General features: G+C 40.2%; 1 protein-coding gene across 2 annotated transcripts in view; it reads left to right on the top strand.

The window, feature by feature from the left end:
* The window catches only part of USP7 (ubiquitin specific peptidase 7), a 113,318-nt gene that overhangs the window by 69,038 nt on the left and 27,278 nt on the right, over window positions 1–17,002 (top strand). For both annotated transcript variants that reach the window (XM_063430282.1, XM_063430283.1), the window contains 5 exons: window positions 1,528–1,672; window positions 1,980–2,110; window positions 10,179–10,313; window positions 15,087–15,188; window positions 16,286–16,391. In XM_063430282.1, the coding sequence (XP_063286352.1) occupies window positions 1,528–1,672; window positions 1,980–2,110; window positions 10,179–10,313; window positions 15,087–15,188; window positions 16,286–16,391 (619 nt within the window). The remainder of the gene's footprint in view (window positions 1–1,527; window positions 1,673–1,979; window positions 2,111–10,178; window positions 10,314–15,086; window positions 15,189–16,285; window positions 16,392–17,002) is intronic.

Consider the following 17,002-nt stretch of genomic DNA (forward strand, 5'->3'; position numbering starts at 1 on the left):
CAGAATAGTATTGTAATACATAAAAAAGATATTAATTCATGGGCCAAAAATTATCTTGCCTCTTTATAAATCCATAGTAAGGTTCCAACTTGAATGCACATTATTTTAAGCATCAAAAACACTGTAGTGGGTCTGGTACCGGGGGTGCACGGATGTTGTCACAAGAAAATATATTAAACCATCTTAGCTAGTTTGACAACCTATCTGGTCCCTCGGGGTATCCATGTAGAATCTTCTCTTCTCCAGCAATAGAAACTTTGTCTGCTTTAGAGAAAAACAAGACTGATTCAGGACTGCAGTCATTAGCTAAGAGCTTAAAACAAAGAGCTCTCTTCAGTGATTGCAGTCATTGTTTGCTCTATAGTGACACCTGGCTTCTTTTGTTGGAAAAGACGAAGTGCGACATGGTGATATTGTCCGATCATGCTAAAATGTTTTGATGTCTTACCGTGCGATGGCTTCTGGCACCAGTAGGCTATAGTGGTTATGGTAAAAGCTACTTGCGTACTATCCAAAATCCCTATGTTCATTTAAATAACTGAAGGGTTTTTAGTGTCTACACTTAACCTATCAAGCATTTTAGCAATCTGAAGTGGTTTAGGGGTTTGGAGTGTTCTTTCACCTATAAGGTAGAGACACAATTTCCAAGTCACAAAATAAAAGCAAATTAAGGAAACTAAATGACAATTAAAATGTCACTCATACATGGTAGCCACCTCAATTTTAGTTTAAATTTCCTCTGAACAACGGAATACAGAAAACATAGCATCACATGATTAAAAGGTTTTAAAGGAACGTTATAGTCACCAGAACAACTACAGCTTAATGTAGTTGTTCTGGTGAGTATAATCATTCCCTGCATGCATTTTCATGTAAACACTGCCTTTTCAGAGAAAAGGCATTGTCAACATTGCACCCCAGGGACATTTCCAGTGGTTACTCCTCAGATGGCCACTGGATGTGCTGTGGGGGGAGGGGTGGGAGGAGGGAATGCTGGAAATAAGGTAAGTTTTATCACCTTTTAAGGGGGCTAAGAGGGGCAGGCCACCCAAATGGTGGTTTTAACACTATAGGGTCAGGAATACATGTTTGTGTTCCTACCCTACAGTGTTTCTTTAATACAACATGCCTTATTTTCCACTAAATAATTCAATGGTTTATTATCCAGAAATGTTACATCTCCCCTTTAAGAAACAAATGACCACTATCGAAACATATATCAGTTGGATCTGCTTATTTGGCAGGCTTTATATAAAAACCACTAGAAAAAAGTTTCCATTTTTCATGGTTTTAATTAGCTATATTGTACTGTGCCATTTTGCTATAGAGATCCTATGTCACCTCATCTGGCGGCCTTTCTGGTTTGATACCTGATTTTGAATGTCTGTATAAAATCAATCTGTGTATACCGATCTTTCTGCATTTGCCATATCCATAATAACAAGTTAGTATTCTGAGTTATACTAAAGGCGTACTTTTATACCTATAGTTAAGTATATTTAAGGATTTTGTTTTCTTTCTTTGCAGTGGTGTAAATTTGATGACGACGTAGTCTCAAGATGTACAAAAGAAGAAGCAATTGAGCATAATTATGGAGGACATGATGACGACTTGTCTGTTCGACACTGCACTAATGCATATATGTTGGTTTACATAAGAGAATCCAAGCTTAGTAAGTTTAATTTGAAAATTATATGTATTTTATTTTTTTTACTGTAAATTATGTAGTAACGTAGCTCTTAACGAGTATACATTATTTTATTTTTCAAATTAATATTTTTATGGAAAAAAATGTACTTATGAAATGTGGGCATTCAAATAAAAAATTCTGCTCTTTTGGCTAGTGTGATATAACAGACCCATATTGTACCATAGTTTAGATCATTGCATTTTTTTTTTTTTGTGTATTACATTGGTTTTTATTAAGATCCAATCTTATGAGGCTATCTGGAACAAGCACTTTATTATTATTATTTTAGGTGAGGTTTTACAAGCTGTAACAGATCATGATATCCCCCATCAGCTTGTTGAGAGGCTTCAAGAAGAAAAAAGAATAGAAGCTCAGAAGAGAAAGGAGAGACAGGAAGCCCATCTGTATATGCAAGTACAGGTCAGTCTGACGCATCTTTATAGTTTTTCAATATACATTCATTTATGTTTAGCACTATTACTACTATTTTACTGCAGGTAAATACAATTGTAAACTTAAATTGAAAATATAATCAGGTAAACTATTCAAATTCCATTCCAGGCAAGGTGATTTTGGTCATCCTTCCTAGAGTGATAATACAAGTACAGTTGGTGTGGGTGTGTATAATATACAATATTGACACACACTTACAGCACTTACATGAAAGCTAGTGAAATTTAAATGTGCCAACTCTCTGATTAAATATTGTTTTTTTATATGCATAAATATATTTGGTAAATATATTTATAATTGTGGTTAGAAAAAAAAAATCTATATATTGCGCACCTGAAAGAGTGTTTACCGTTGTCAAACTTTATGAATGAGTTGAGTAAAGAGTCTGATTCCACTGTTTAGCAAATGTAAAGGGGTATATAAAGTATATACCACCTTCAGCAGTGGAGGAACCCTAACAAAAAAGTATTTATTACTCTGTTAATTGTGTTCATTTTCCTTTTGAGAACAGTGACTCTAAAAGTTAGAATTAGGTCCCTAGAGTAGATGTATTCAGACTATTTACAATGCCTGTAATCATAGTAGCGGACTGCTCTAGGATCCATGACCTAATAAAGCCAAAATAATATTATGGCCTGTCTTTAAAGTTGATAGAACTGCATTGATACCTGCAGGAGAGTCATGTATTTGATTCAGATCTTGCTTGGCACAGTATTATATTGGTCTATACAAGTATGATTAACTGCTAAGCAATCAGCACTGGGTTGTGTAGGGCAGAAAACACCGCAGGGCAGTGCCAGGTGAGTATGCTGGTGCTGACTCCGCCTTCTTGGCTGAGTTCATCAGAATTCGTGATCTCTGCCAATCTAATGCATTCTCATAGGAAAGTATTGGGATGTTGTCACACATGCATGGCAAAATGCAACGCTGAACTAATCCGCATTTCCTTATAGAGATGCATTGAATCAATGCATCTCTTTAGGGAAAGTTCAGCACCTCCATGCAGAGCGTGGACACGGTATGCATGCAGCACTGACCCAGGATGGGGTGGGTGTCAGTCACTGCCACTGGAGGTATGCCTAGGGAGCAATGTAAACACTGCCTTTTCTCTCTAAAATTGCTGCAGGGACTGACTATACTCACCAGAACCAACTACATTAAGCTGAAGTCGTTCTGGTGATTTTAATTTCCCTTTAAGTGGTTTACGTGTGAAGAGTGTGTGATTTTTTTTAATTTTTTTTATTTCAATTTTTTTTTTTTTTTTTATAAATTAATCTTTTTACCCTTCCCCTCCTCGTCTGTCAATCAGCCAGTAGTTTAGCTCAATGGAGCTAAACTCAAAACTTAGGAAGTTGCCCAGGGCACCTGCCTAGTTCAAGCAAATCAAGATAATCTTACTCTTCCTTTTTTTGGTTCGAGTATTTATAAGAAATTTCATAATGCTGATAAATCTGAAATGTGTTATCTGACTTCCCAGAATTAAGAAGAATTCTGCTCCATGATGATTCTTGTCAATCCACAGTCATTCCATTCTCCATAACCTGGGATTAATTATAAACTGGGGAGGGGGAGAGACCTTTCACTTTGGAACTCAGAATGTTTATTTGCCATTAGCTTTGACAGTACATCATCCTACCATAATAACCCTTGACAGCAGCACAGACTTGTAGAAACTACAATACCAGACCCCACACAAGTTTATCATAAAGAGGTAGCCATAGATATTGAATGAAAAAAATGCAGCAGGGAAGTGCAAGTCGGTAGCAGGATTAAAAAGCTGAGCTTCTAACTGTAGCCATTCATTCTCTTAGGCATAAGAACCTACAATCAGCATGTAAAAAAATGCAAAAAAATGAACATGAAAATAAAAGTTCAAATATACTAACTGGAATATGGTGTCCGCTCAGTGATCCCAAAGGAAAAAAAGAGGAGAAAAAAGGGGGTTAGTGTATATTTATATTCATAACATATTCCTATTTTTATTTTATTTATTTTTCTTTAATGAAGATAAATATTTTAACTGCCCCATTTAATACCAATAGGACGTTTGGCCTTTTAAAGAAGTCAAAAAGACTTTCTACGATAAGATCATATGCATTTGACAACCTCTTGAGTACTACACATTTACCGGTTTTGTCTCTTAAAGGAACACTATAGGTTCAGGTACACAGACATGTACCCCCTCAGCCCCCCTTAAAAGTTGATAAAACTCACTGTCCCCACCCCCTTAGTGACATCAGAATTGCTGAATTTTAGCCACTCCAATGCTTTCAGACTGGCTAAAATCCAAGGGGGCGGGGCCCAACATCGTTTTGGCCAATCAGCACCTCCTCATAGAGATGCATTGAATCAATGCATCTCTACGAGAAAAATTTAGCGTCCCCATGCAGAGGGTGGAGACGCTGAACGGCACTGCCTACTGTGCAGCACTGAGCCAGGAAGCCCCTCCAGTGGCCATCTGAGGAGAGGCCACTTGGGAGGGGTGCCTAGGGGCAATGTAAACATTGCCTTTTCTCTGAAAAGGCAGAGTTTGCATGAAAATGCCTGAATATAATGATTATACTTACCAGAACAACTACTTTAGGCTGTAGTTGTTCTTGTGACTATAGTGTCCCTTTTAAAGGAAGACTATAGGGTCAGGAATACAAATGTGTATTACTGACCCTATAGTGTTAAAAACACTTTTGGTGGCCGGCTTCCCCTTATCTCCTTAAATAGGGTAAAAACGTACCCTTTATTCCAGTGCTGCGCAGGATCACCGGTGCTGGCCCCACTACTGTTCCACCTCTTCAGCGGAGATCATCAGAAGTGACAATCTCAGCCAATCTAATGCTTTCATCTGAGTGACTGCCACTAGAGGTGTCCCTAGGCAGCAATGTAAACACTACTTTTTCTTTGAAAAGGCAGTTTTTTCATGAAAATGCCTGTGGGGACAGGCTATAGACACTAGGACATTAAACTGTAGTTGTTTTGGTTACTATAGTGTCCCTTTAATGTCTATTTACAAAAGGATATTTGAAATTTGTTTTCTGATACTCTACTTTAAGTTACTACATTTGGGGTGTTCTATGTTTTGATTTTTTTTGTTTTATCTTACTAAGATTTGGCATTAATTATGCTCAAAATTGTAAAATGGAACTCCTTGAAAACACTTACATTTTATACTATTACAATGAAACGTTGATTCTTAACTCTCCTTCATTCCTTATGATTGGTAGAAATTAGGCACCCTATTTCCCGGATGCTAAAAGTCTTTTGTTACGATTAGCAGCAATAATAACTACCGTATTTTTCGCTCCATAAGACGCACTTTTTTTCCCCTCAAAAGTGAGGGGAAATGTCTGTGCGTCTTATGGAGCGAATATGAAGCTTTACTTACCTGTCTTGCAGCGTTGGCCGGCAGCACAGGGCGCACCGCGGTAGTGGATCTTGAATTTCACGTTCCGGTTTCCGGCGGGACTGAAAGGAAGTGTGCACAAGCTGAGTGCGCACTTCCTTTCAGTCCCGCCGGAAACCGGAACATGAAATTCAAGTTCCACTACCGCGGTGCGCCCTGTGCTGCCGGCCAACGCTGCAAGACAGGTAAGTAATTATGGGACAAGGGGAGGGGGACAGTATGGGAGAGAAGAATATGGGGAGGGGGGATGAAGTCTATGGGGAGGGGGGATGAAGTCTATGGGGAGGGGGGGGTGAAGTCTATGGGGAGGGGGGGGGAAGTCTATGGGGAGGGGGGGGGAAGTCTATGGGGAGGGGGGGGAGATGAAGTCTATGGGGAGGGGGGGGGAGATGAAGTCTATGGGGAGGGGGGGGGAGATGAAGTCTATGGGGAGGGGGGGGGAGATGAAGTCTATGGGAGGGGGGGGGAGATGAAGTCTATGGGAGGGGGGGGGAGATGAAGTCTATGGGGAGGGGGGGGGAGATGAAGTCTATGGGGAGGGGGGGGGAGATGAAGTCTATGGGGAGGGGGGGGGGAGATGAAGTCTATGGGGAGGGGGGGGGGAGATGAAGTCTATGGGGAGGGGGGGGGGAGATGAAGTCTATGGGGAGGGGGGGGGAGATGAAGTCTATGGGGAGGGGGGGGGAGATGAAGTCTATGGGGAGGGGGGGGGGAGATGAAGTCTATGGGGAGGGGGGGGAGATGAAGTCTATGGGGAGGGGGGGGGGAGATGAAGTCTATGGGGAGGGGGGGGGAGATGAAGTCTATGGGGAGGGGGGGGGAGATGAAGTCTATGGGGAGGGGGGGGGGGGAGATGAAGTCTATGGGGAGGGGGGGGGGAGATGAAGTCTATGGGGAGGGGGGGGGGGAGATGAAGTCTATGGGGAGGGGGGGGGAGATGAAGTCTATGGGGAGGGGGGGGGGGAGATGAAGTCTATGGGGAGGGGGGGGGGGAGATGAAGTCTATGGGGAGGGGGGGGGAGATGAAGTCTATGGGGAGGGGGGGGGAGATGAAGTCTATGGGGAGGGGGGGGAGATGAAGTCTATGGGGAGGGGGGGGGGAGATGAAGTCTATGGGGAGGGGGGGGGGGAGATGAAGTCTATGGGGAGGGGGGGGGGAGATGAAGTCTATGGGGAGGGGGGGGGGAGATGAAGTCTATGGGGAGGGGGGGGGGGAGATGAAGTCTATGGGGAGGGGGGGGGAGATGAAGTCTATGGGGAGGGGGGGGGGGAGATGAAGTCTATGGGGAGGGGGGGGGGGAGATGAAGTCTATGGGGAGGGGGGGGGGGGGAGATGAAGTCTATGGGGAGGGGGGGGACACTATGGGACAGGGGAGAAAAAAAATATTCTGTACAAACTGTCCCATAGTAAGAAACACTATGGGACAGTTTGTTCAGAATATTTTTTTTCTGGGTTTCTTCCTCTAAAAACTAGGTGCGTCTTATGGAGCGAAAAATACGGTATTTATATGATATATTGAATCCATTCCATTCCCTATCTTTTGTATTTTGTATTACCGGTGTATTGGTCTTTATGGACACTGAGCTCCTATGTTATTGATTTTGTTAACACCCAGTTGTTCTGAGTGGTTTGTGGTTTCTTGTTTTAATAGGAAGCTTTACAGTCATTTCACGCATCTCCGTTGTATAATCAAGTTTTCATACCAGAAAAAAAAAATCAGGAGCTGAAGATACTGAATGGCCTCAGGATTTAGGTTTATCTTCATTTAAAGAGAAGGCTCCTTTGAGTTGTCTTCTTGCCCTGACATACAAACGTTTGTAAGAGTTTATCTGTCCAAGTTGAAATAAGGGATGTCCCAGTAAAAACACTTTCTATGTTTTCTTTTCATTCCCCAAATGCTATAGAAACATTCAGTGAAAGACCATAATTTTCAGACTTAACAAAAACATTTTATTTTTTATTTTATGTTTTACTTTATTTTTTTTAAGAAGGTTTGGTTAAGTGGATATCTCTACCATCCCATCCCATTGTCAAATTCAGCCAGTCTGATCTGAAAGACCAAGTGAATAAAGAAAAAAGAAAAAACTCTTCAGAGAGTTTTTATAACATCCATAACAATTTATTACTGATATGATGGTGGCTGGTGATTCAGTGGTGTTTCATTTCTGGCGCCCACCCAAAGTAAGCAGTTAAAACATTTTAAGAACTGTTTGACAACCATGCCTTGGTACCATTTAGTGCCCTGCTGCCACCTTCTCTGCAGCTGGTAGCTCCTGCACTGAATGCAGAAGGTCCATATCTTGGCTTAGAGCAGACGTAGTCAAACTTCAGCACTTCAGATGTTGTTGACTACATCTCCTACAATGCTCTTACAGCCATAGTGCTGGCAAAGCATCTTGGAAGGTGTAGTCCAAAACATGTGGAGTGTGGAAGGTTGCCTATCCCTGGCTTAGAGTGTCTGCTGACCCCTTAAACAGTTTGACTACTTATAGGGATGCATTTAAATTTCGGCTGCCGAAAAGGGCCCATCCTATTTCGGCTGAAAATTACCCACCTTCCCCTGCGGTTTTCCTTTTATTTAAAAAAAAAATAAAAAAAAATAGGTGCCATAGCTATATTGGCATAGATTTATGGGTAAATTTATAGAAAAAAACTATTTTAAAATCATATTGGGGGGGAAAAGTCAGTTTCCGCCCAGAATTTCCATTTCGGAGCATCCCTAACTACTTATTATGGGAGGGGACACCATTGAGTTGTAGTGATAATGATGCTTGACTGTTCCATTGAGGAAAATTGCACTTGCTATGACTGTCAAAGTATGACAAAGCAAATATATTCAACCATAAGTTACCGCTTTAATATTAAAGGAACACTGTAGTGTCCGGAATACGAATGTGTATTCCTAACACTATAGCTCCCCCTAGAGATGCATTGGTTCAGTGCATCTCTATCAGGAGATGCTGACTGGCACAGTGTGGTGTTTAGCTGTGCATGTGCAATAGCCTCTCATTGTTATGTCCCTGCATAGCACGCCCTAACGTTGGGAAGGCGATATAAAGAGGACCACTAGCATAAAATAGTGAAGGTTGATGGGGTCCTTGTCAAAGCAATTAAATATAAGAAATTGATCAAAAGACAATCAGGGTTGTTTACTAAAATGAGAATTGTCAGGAATTCATAGTAAATTTAATGTTTAAGCCAAAATAGCTTAATTGGAGCAATTATTTATTGTATCTATGCTTTTTAGTTCCGATTTTGGTGTTGAAATTCACTTTAAATTCTTGACCGTTCTCACTTTAGTAAAAAGAAAAAAAAATGCTGCATGAGTAAAATAGTGTGAGACACACACTAAGCACCGTAGCCACTTTGGCTTGTTAAAGTGATTATGGTACCAGGATTATGTTGCTGCATTTGATTTCATACTGACAAAAACGGCTTGAAAATGGAGCATGTAGCTATACCCAGCAGAGCAGCGGGAACTTGGATCACATTTAAATTCTTAAAAGTGAGTTGAAGGGACTTGAGAGTAAGTGCCTTAAAGTTGATGAATTGCCCATGTCTCACTGATGATCGGTACTATGCATAGCTAGCACCAATCATAACAAGACAGGACAATCTTTGAACTTGCAGTCCATACACATTCTGAAACCTCAGCTGGCCATGCATGCTGTGCCGGGATGTGTAATTCCTGGATCTTTGATTGACAAGGCTTTAAAGCCATGACACTGAGCTCTGCTTTAAAACCTTATTTTGCCTCCAAGGACCCTTTATTAGCACCATAGCCAATTTAATAAGCTGTAGTGATTCATATGATGCCTATAGTGCCTCTCTCTCCACTGATGTAGAAACCAGAATGGATACAGTAAGGATGAAGATGCTGATATTGTGTGTGAAAAAGAGACTCTGCACTGTAGTAGTAATGCAGTCATCTTTAAAGGTTGCTTTAAGCATCATTACCACTACAGGTCACTATAGTAGTTGGGATGGGAAGAGTTCTCTGACCACGTTCCCTGGCAATGTGTTAAACCATTTTGCAATGTTTGCCTTTTTACCTGGGTCCTAGCTGGTGTCCTTTAATGGCCGATGACATGCATCTGGCTTCTACAGAGCTGCAGAAGCTGGATGTCAATCCCATGGGCATTTAAATGGATGGTAAGAGAGCATCCATCATCTGATTGCTCTCAGACAGTGAATGCTCCTGTGTGCATTGAAATATATGCACAGAATAGACATTAGTTTGGGGATGGATAATTTTGCTCCAATGACGCTCCATTTGGAGCAAAGGGGTTAAACTCAGGACATGCAGCATTTCATAGTGAAACACTGCACATAAAAGACACCATGGCTTCTTCAAATAACAGAAGTAACAAAACAAAGAAAAGATTACTGACTTAAATGAGGAAAGAATGAATGAAAATGAGTCTAAAAACCTACATTCTAAGACTTGATGGGAAAATGGGTATCAACGTTATATTGAAGGGACACTATTGTCATCAAAACAACTTTAGCTTAATTTAAATATTTATATAACTTTCTACACCATTGTTCTTTCCATCCAAAAGCTTTCAGCTAAAAATATATATTATTTTTGGTATAATATTGATCATTTAGAAATTTGTACATTTATTATTTTTCAGATTGTTGCGGAGGACCAGTTTTGCGGCCACCAAGGCAATGACATGTATGATGAGGAGAGGGTGAAATACACTGTGTTCAAAGTATTAAAAAATTCTCCTCTGGCAGAGTTTGTCCTAAATCTTTCACAGACTATGGTAAGCAAACAGAACTTTGACAATGTGATAAATCATTTAGCAAAATCTAGTAACATACTCAATTAAGTAACTAACAAATTTGTATTGTTATAGTTTGGAATGTTTTAAAAACTGTATAATATACACACACAATTATCTAATTTAGTGCATTTTAACAAACCACAATGTCAGATTACTCCTCAATAGGGATCGACTGATTATCGGGGGGGGGGGGGGGCAGCAAGCATTTACTCACCTCCCAGCAGCTCCCCAGTGTAAGTCTCGCGAGACCTGCGGCCTGCAGGGTTACCATGGCTTACACTGGGGAGCTGGAGGAGCTGCTGGGAGTCAAGTAAATGTTTGCTGCCCGCCTCCCCCCCCACAGCTCAGCCAATGCCACTGGACCACCAGGGACTGCTATATCCCCCCTCCCTGGCCAAGTATGAAACAGGGAGGGGGGACAACAAAAATAAATAATAGTTAAATATAAAAATAATAATAATTTAATATAAAAATAAAAAAATAATTTAATAAAAAATGCCCCCTCACACACACACACTCCATTATATATACATAAACTACACAAACACAGTGTGTTTGTATAGTGTGTTTTATTTAATGCACATTGCATTATATACACACACTATACAAACACACTGCATTTTATACAAACACACTGCATTTTATACACACACTATGCAAACACACTGCATTATATATACACACACACTATGCAAACACACTGCATTATATATACACACACACTATGCAAACACACTGCATTATATACACACACACTATGCAAACACACTGCATTATATACACACACTATGCAAACACACTGCATTATATACACACACACACTATGCAAACACACTGCATTATATACACACACACTATACAAACACACTGCATTATACACACACACACACTATACACACACACTGCATTATATACACACACACACTATACACACACACTGCATTATATACACACACTATACAAACACACTGTGTATATAATACAGTGTGTTTGTGTAGTGTGTTTATATAATGCAGTTTGTGTAGTGTGTTTAATGTAGTGTGTATATAATGCAGTGTGTTTGCATAGTGTGTTTGTGTATATAATGCAGTGTGTTTGTGGTGTGTGTGTGTGTGCATATAATGCAGTGTGTTTGCATAGTGTGTGTATATAATAGTGTTTGTGTAGTGTTTATATAATGCACACTACACAAACATGCTGCATTATATACACAAACACACACACTTTGCATTTAGTATATACAGCATTCACTTCACGCACACTACCCACACACTCTGCTTTCACAATATACACACACTACACAAACACACACTGCATCCACTACACAAACACACACAGCTCCCCTGGCTAAACACACTGCATCCACTACACGTGGCATGTATATTGTGTGCATTTACCTTTAGAAATAGTTTTTATTTTCCAAAATGGTAAATCTACAGAATATCGGCAAATTATATCGGCTATCGGCCTGAAAGTTCACAGAATATCAGTATCGGCTCTAAAAAATCAATATCGGTCGATCCCTACTCCTCAAATGCATACACCATTGGTAGTACTTGACATTGTGATTGTTGTGTGTCAATGTTTTGCCTCGTTTTTTGTTTTTTTTCTCTCATTATTTTACCCATATATGCATTGCATTTTTTCTGTGTGTCATGAATTCAATGTGCACTACTACGTTTTTGTTTTTCAAATGTAGAATATTTATGATGGGTGTGTAGCATTTTATTTTTTGCACAGTACAAATTGCCACATAAATTCAAATAATTTGCAACATACTGTCCTGTTTTTTTTTTTTTTAAAAGGGAAACTATCTCTTGTACGTACTTTCTTTAATATCATATTTTCTTTCTTTATATTTAACAATTATGTGTCCATGAGCTGTAAAAAATAAAACTTTCATGTAGATATTCACACCTCTTTATCTTGCAATGGGGCGCCTCCACTTTAGTCCTCCGTCAGTTATTGTTAAATTCTGACAGTCTGCTTTTTGCCAAAACCATGATTTTAGTGCCACTTTAAGCAGCCAGTTGGTAGTCTAGGTACATTTTATTTTCAATTTCAGCAATTATTTTTATTTGTTTATTATTACAGCATTGTTGTGGTTTAATTTTTAATTCCGTGATTAAACCCAAATATATGTAATGTAATATTTAATTATAATAATGGACATAATATACAAAGCAAAGTAAAAATATGTGATTGTAATCTTTTCAATCTAAAATGCATTAAGTGAAGTAAAATGTGCAAAAAACGTATGAAAACATATGTGAGTGTTTTATCTTGTTTCTGTGTTTAATTAAAGGGTTGTTGCACCACCCACCATGACCACTTGTTTCAGTTTGAAACGCTGCACATATAAAGATATTGGCACTTGTGTGCTAGGTGCTAGTTCCTTCCCCAGCAGACTTGAGTTAACACCTATTTTACGGGGGCGGGGGCGGGGGCGGGCCGCCGAGCTGAGCGGTCGCAGGACGGCTCGGCTCCTGCACAGAAAGGCAAATAAAGTTCATAAATCGTGATTTTGACGGGAAGAACCGCCTAAAACCTACAGCCCATGCAGTAACCGGGCTGCCCGAGCTGGGGAGAGGCTGGCTCCCGAAGTTTCAGTCCCTCAGAGGAGAGGGCCCGCGGCAACAGATGGGACCTCGCCTGGCGGTGAGTGGTGCGGACGGCCGCCGCACCGCTATCCTGCCCGACGGAGCCCGACACACTAGCACCATCGGCGGACCCGGTCCTGATCCCCCCCCCCCCTCTGGACCGGGGGGGTGATCCTGGTCCAAGCTATGGGGCCACACTCTGAGGCACCGTCACACCTTCAAGCAGACCAGTACACCGAGATTAAGATGGCGGTGGCCACGTGCACAGGACCTGCAATACAAAACCTGAGGCGGACTGCAGCTACCACCTAGCCCAGACGCACAGGGCGTTAAGCGGCATATACTCACAACTGGCAACTGCCTTACCTGCCCACCACACTGCCACATGCTAAAGGTGACCGTCGGACACTCTGCCCGCAACACACACCTCCCAGGGTACGCAGAAACCACCTAAGATGGCGGCTTGCCAAATCCTCAAGCGGCAGGCAGCATGGCGGAGATCTCGCCAGACAGCAACCCCTGCTGAGGCAACCTACACTGTGGAGACGCTCGGATTGTCCTGGGACTCTATGATCCGATCCCGCTGGAGCACTGATGGACTTGGCTGCATCACCTGGCGGCGCCCAGCCTGGAAATCGTGAGTCAACCCCACAGGGGAAAAGAACCGTTCGCCAGGCGCCAGGCACACGCTAGGCAGCTCATGACCAGACAGCCAAGTCTCACACACCACCAAGCCGCTGTTTAGTCAGCCTGACAACATCGGGCAGGGGCCACACAAACCACCGCTGGTCCCCTAATGCACAATCCAACTTGAATATATTTCATAATCTCGAACTCTCAGGACCTTATATGATCCTATCCACAGGAATGACCCAGCGGATATCCTAGCTCATCTTGCAAAAATCGCTTTTATATTTTTGATTTAATGCTATATATGCTAATTTAACCCTTGTGAAATGTGCCTGCATAGCGGAATTGTAGGTCCGGATTAAGCTTAAGTAACATATATCTAGCTTGTGATGTATATCTACTGTAAAGCAAGGTAGAACCGTGTTTAATACACGTCTAATTAAGTGTCCTGTCAATCTTATAGGCAGATTACTGTCTCCCTACATGCTACCTAATACAGGCCTATTCTACTTTTATTATTTCTCTCACACTTACTTAGCCTAGCTAAGGGTAATTTTTACTTATCAAACCTTGCAACCAGTGGTTACCCCCTTTTTGCCTGTGCTTAAGTGGCCAGCCGTGTTTAAAACTCTAACGCATCTACACTGCCCACTCAGCGCACAAAATCCTGCCACTATCCCAACGCCATGCTTATGCCTAATCGTGAAACTGCTTATCCCAGCTGACGTGGCACTGACAGAGATCTATAGCAATGTTTACTCGACTCTAATTACTTATATATATGTTAGAATCATAGCACGCTTATTGTCTTCAGCTGGATGACCCCACTGTGACCGAACACAATAGACCAACAACAATAGCTTGTACTCAATACGTGTAAAATGCAAAAATGTTCCTAACCTGTTGTACCTAAAATAACGTGAATCTTACTAAACCTAACTTTAAGCGTTGACGAATCATCTACTAACAAAACAAAAAACTGTGCAGATTTAACAATGCTACTTCAATGTATCATCCTGTACCAAATATTGTCTGTTTATGCTGTTGTGGCATACCTGAGCAGCTTGTATCTTTCGTTTGCACTACAAAAATAAAGAATTAAAAAAAAAATAAAGAATTAAAAAAACACCTATTTTACATCCTTCTTCAGCACACAGGTGACAGTCATGCTTCGCTTTTACCCTTCAGTATATATGTATATTTTTTAATTTCCCTCATCGGCTCAGGCCATGCGTGCTGAACTGGCGAAACAGTTCAATTACAGGCTTTTCTATAAGAAGCCTGTGATTGGACCACACAAGACCACACAAGACCACCTGCTGACATGGATTACATGTCAATTTTAAAGTTATTTTTTTTGATTGTTTCTTAAACTGCAGTTAAACAGAGGCCAATTGTAATGCCCAATAGAGTATTTTTTTTTCTTTAAAAAATAAAATAAAAAATAAGTTGAATTAACCCTTTAACTATTTCAATACTTACATGTTCTTTGGAAACGTTCTCTCCCATACTTTTAATACAGGGCTTTCCACAGGATCAGATCCGGCTATGGCCTATGCAAGCTAGAAGTAATGGAACGAAAAGACCAGCGATGTTGGATTATGAAGCAGATTGCAGCAAAACTGTAATTATTCATTATAAGTAGAAACACTGCTATTCTGGATTTTTGTGAATTCACATCTGAACACATTAATGTAGCAAATATTTTCCAGTTTTATCACTTCTTACCTGTTGGTGGGGATGGTTTTGCTGTTCAACATCACTTTTGATTCATGTCCATCTTTGGGTGTCATTATTCTCTTAGTCTGTTCTTGTCTGGCATTGGTAGTGGTGACATAACTTAGGTACACTAGGCTCACAAAAAACCTATGTATGGCAAGAGGGTGCATATATAACTTGAGCCCTTGTACTACGTGATTCATAAGATTTATTTATGCATTTATTTATTTTTTTTCTATTCTGCATCTGCTGTCATGCCAAAGATTAACTGATCTAGGCTATTCTCAATGCTATGAAAATGAGCATTCAAACTCAACTATTTTGAAGAATAACTTACACCACTAAATACAAAATCAAAATAACCTATTGTTTATGTTGACTTTTTTATAAGACGTTCTATTTTCTTTTCATTGTATTTTAAATATTTAGTTAATGCACCATTTCAGACAAGGTATGGCAAACATTGCAAGTGAGCAGCAGCATTACTGAACTGGATTATGTAGCATTCAAATCTTTAATATATGTTTTATAAGAAAATAAAACCTCAAATAAAAAAAAATGTGAACACAATTTTGGTGTAGTGACAGTTCCACAATCCTCTTGCAATCTTAATGAAAACTATAGCATTAGGAATATAAACCTGTATTCCGAACGCTAGTGTTCTTCTCAGTGTTCTCCTAATTAATTGGATGCAGGGCTCCCTTAAATTAAAATTAGAAAAATAAATCCATCCCTATAATCATAATTTGATGCAAATGTCACAGAACAGAGTCACTCTAAACGGAAGCACCTCTGGTGGCTGTCAGACCCTCATGCGTGTTTGCCCATGGGTACGGCACCCGCACCACTTAAAGCGAATTGTTCTGGGTGCGTTTCGCTTTCTATAATTTCCTGGCATAAGTCTTGTCAACTTCAGTTCTACTTTCTAAATGTTGTATAATATAATAACTTTTGTTCCTAATCACTACCCTTTTATAACATTTTTGTTTTTATGATTTATAGATGATTGAACTCAGTGACAATGAAAATCCTTGGACAATATTTTTGGAAACTGTTGATCCAGAAATGGCTGCTAGTGGTGCAACACTTCCCAAGTTTGACAAAGATCGTAAGTGTAGGCTATCACCTGTAAATACTTTGCTTCTCCTTAAGCTGTCATAAGCCATGAGCAGTGTAATTGGAAAATGTAAAATTGCGGTGTCCAATGTTTAGTTATATTGTCCTTTGTTTGACTTAGTGGCACCTACTCTCTACTGGACACTGCAGGGTGCTGTGAAAGGGCATAATATATATCTTACTTGATACAAAGTGCAGTATATACAATACTGTCATAACGATCCCCTGTGTGTTTGCTCGTATGAGTGTTAGGATGCTCAAGCTAAACTTTGTTTTCAGCTAGAACTCTTTTTCCACATACAACACACATCATGGCGGAGCAACACATATACCAACATGGGAACACATCCAAAGGAGGTGTGTGCGCCATACTTTTACACTGCATACATAAATTAAACTTAGTTTAAGTTTTTTTTTTTTTATTAGCCAGACACGCACACAATGGAAGTGTATCAAACCTTTATATAAAGATTCTGCTTTGCAAAATGTATTGATATCCAGATATATATAGAGAGTGAGATATAGAGAGAAAGATATATATTTTGTTAAAAAAAACAGAATTTGTATCATGTAATACCTTTTTTAAATGACAAGCTTTCGGGA

This window comes from Pelobates fuscus, chromosome 8 (assembly GCF_036172605.1).
Source record: "Pelobates fuscus isolate aPelFus1 chromosome 8, aPelFus1.pri, whole genome shotgun sequence".
NCBI lineage: Eukaryota > Metazoa > Chordata > Amphibia > Anura > Pelobatidae > Pelobates > Pelobates fuscus.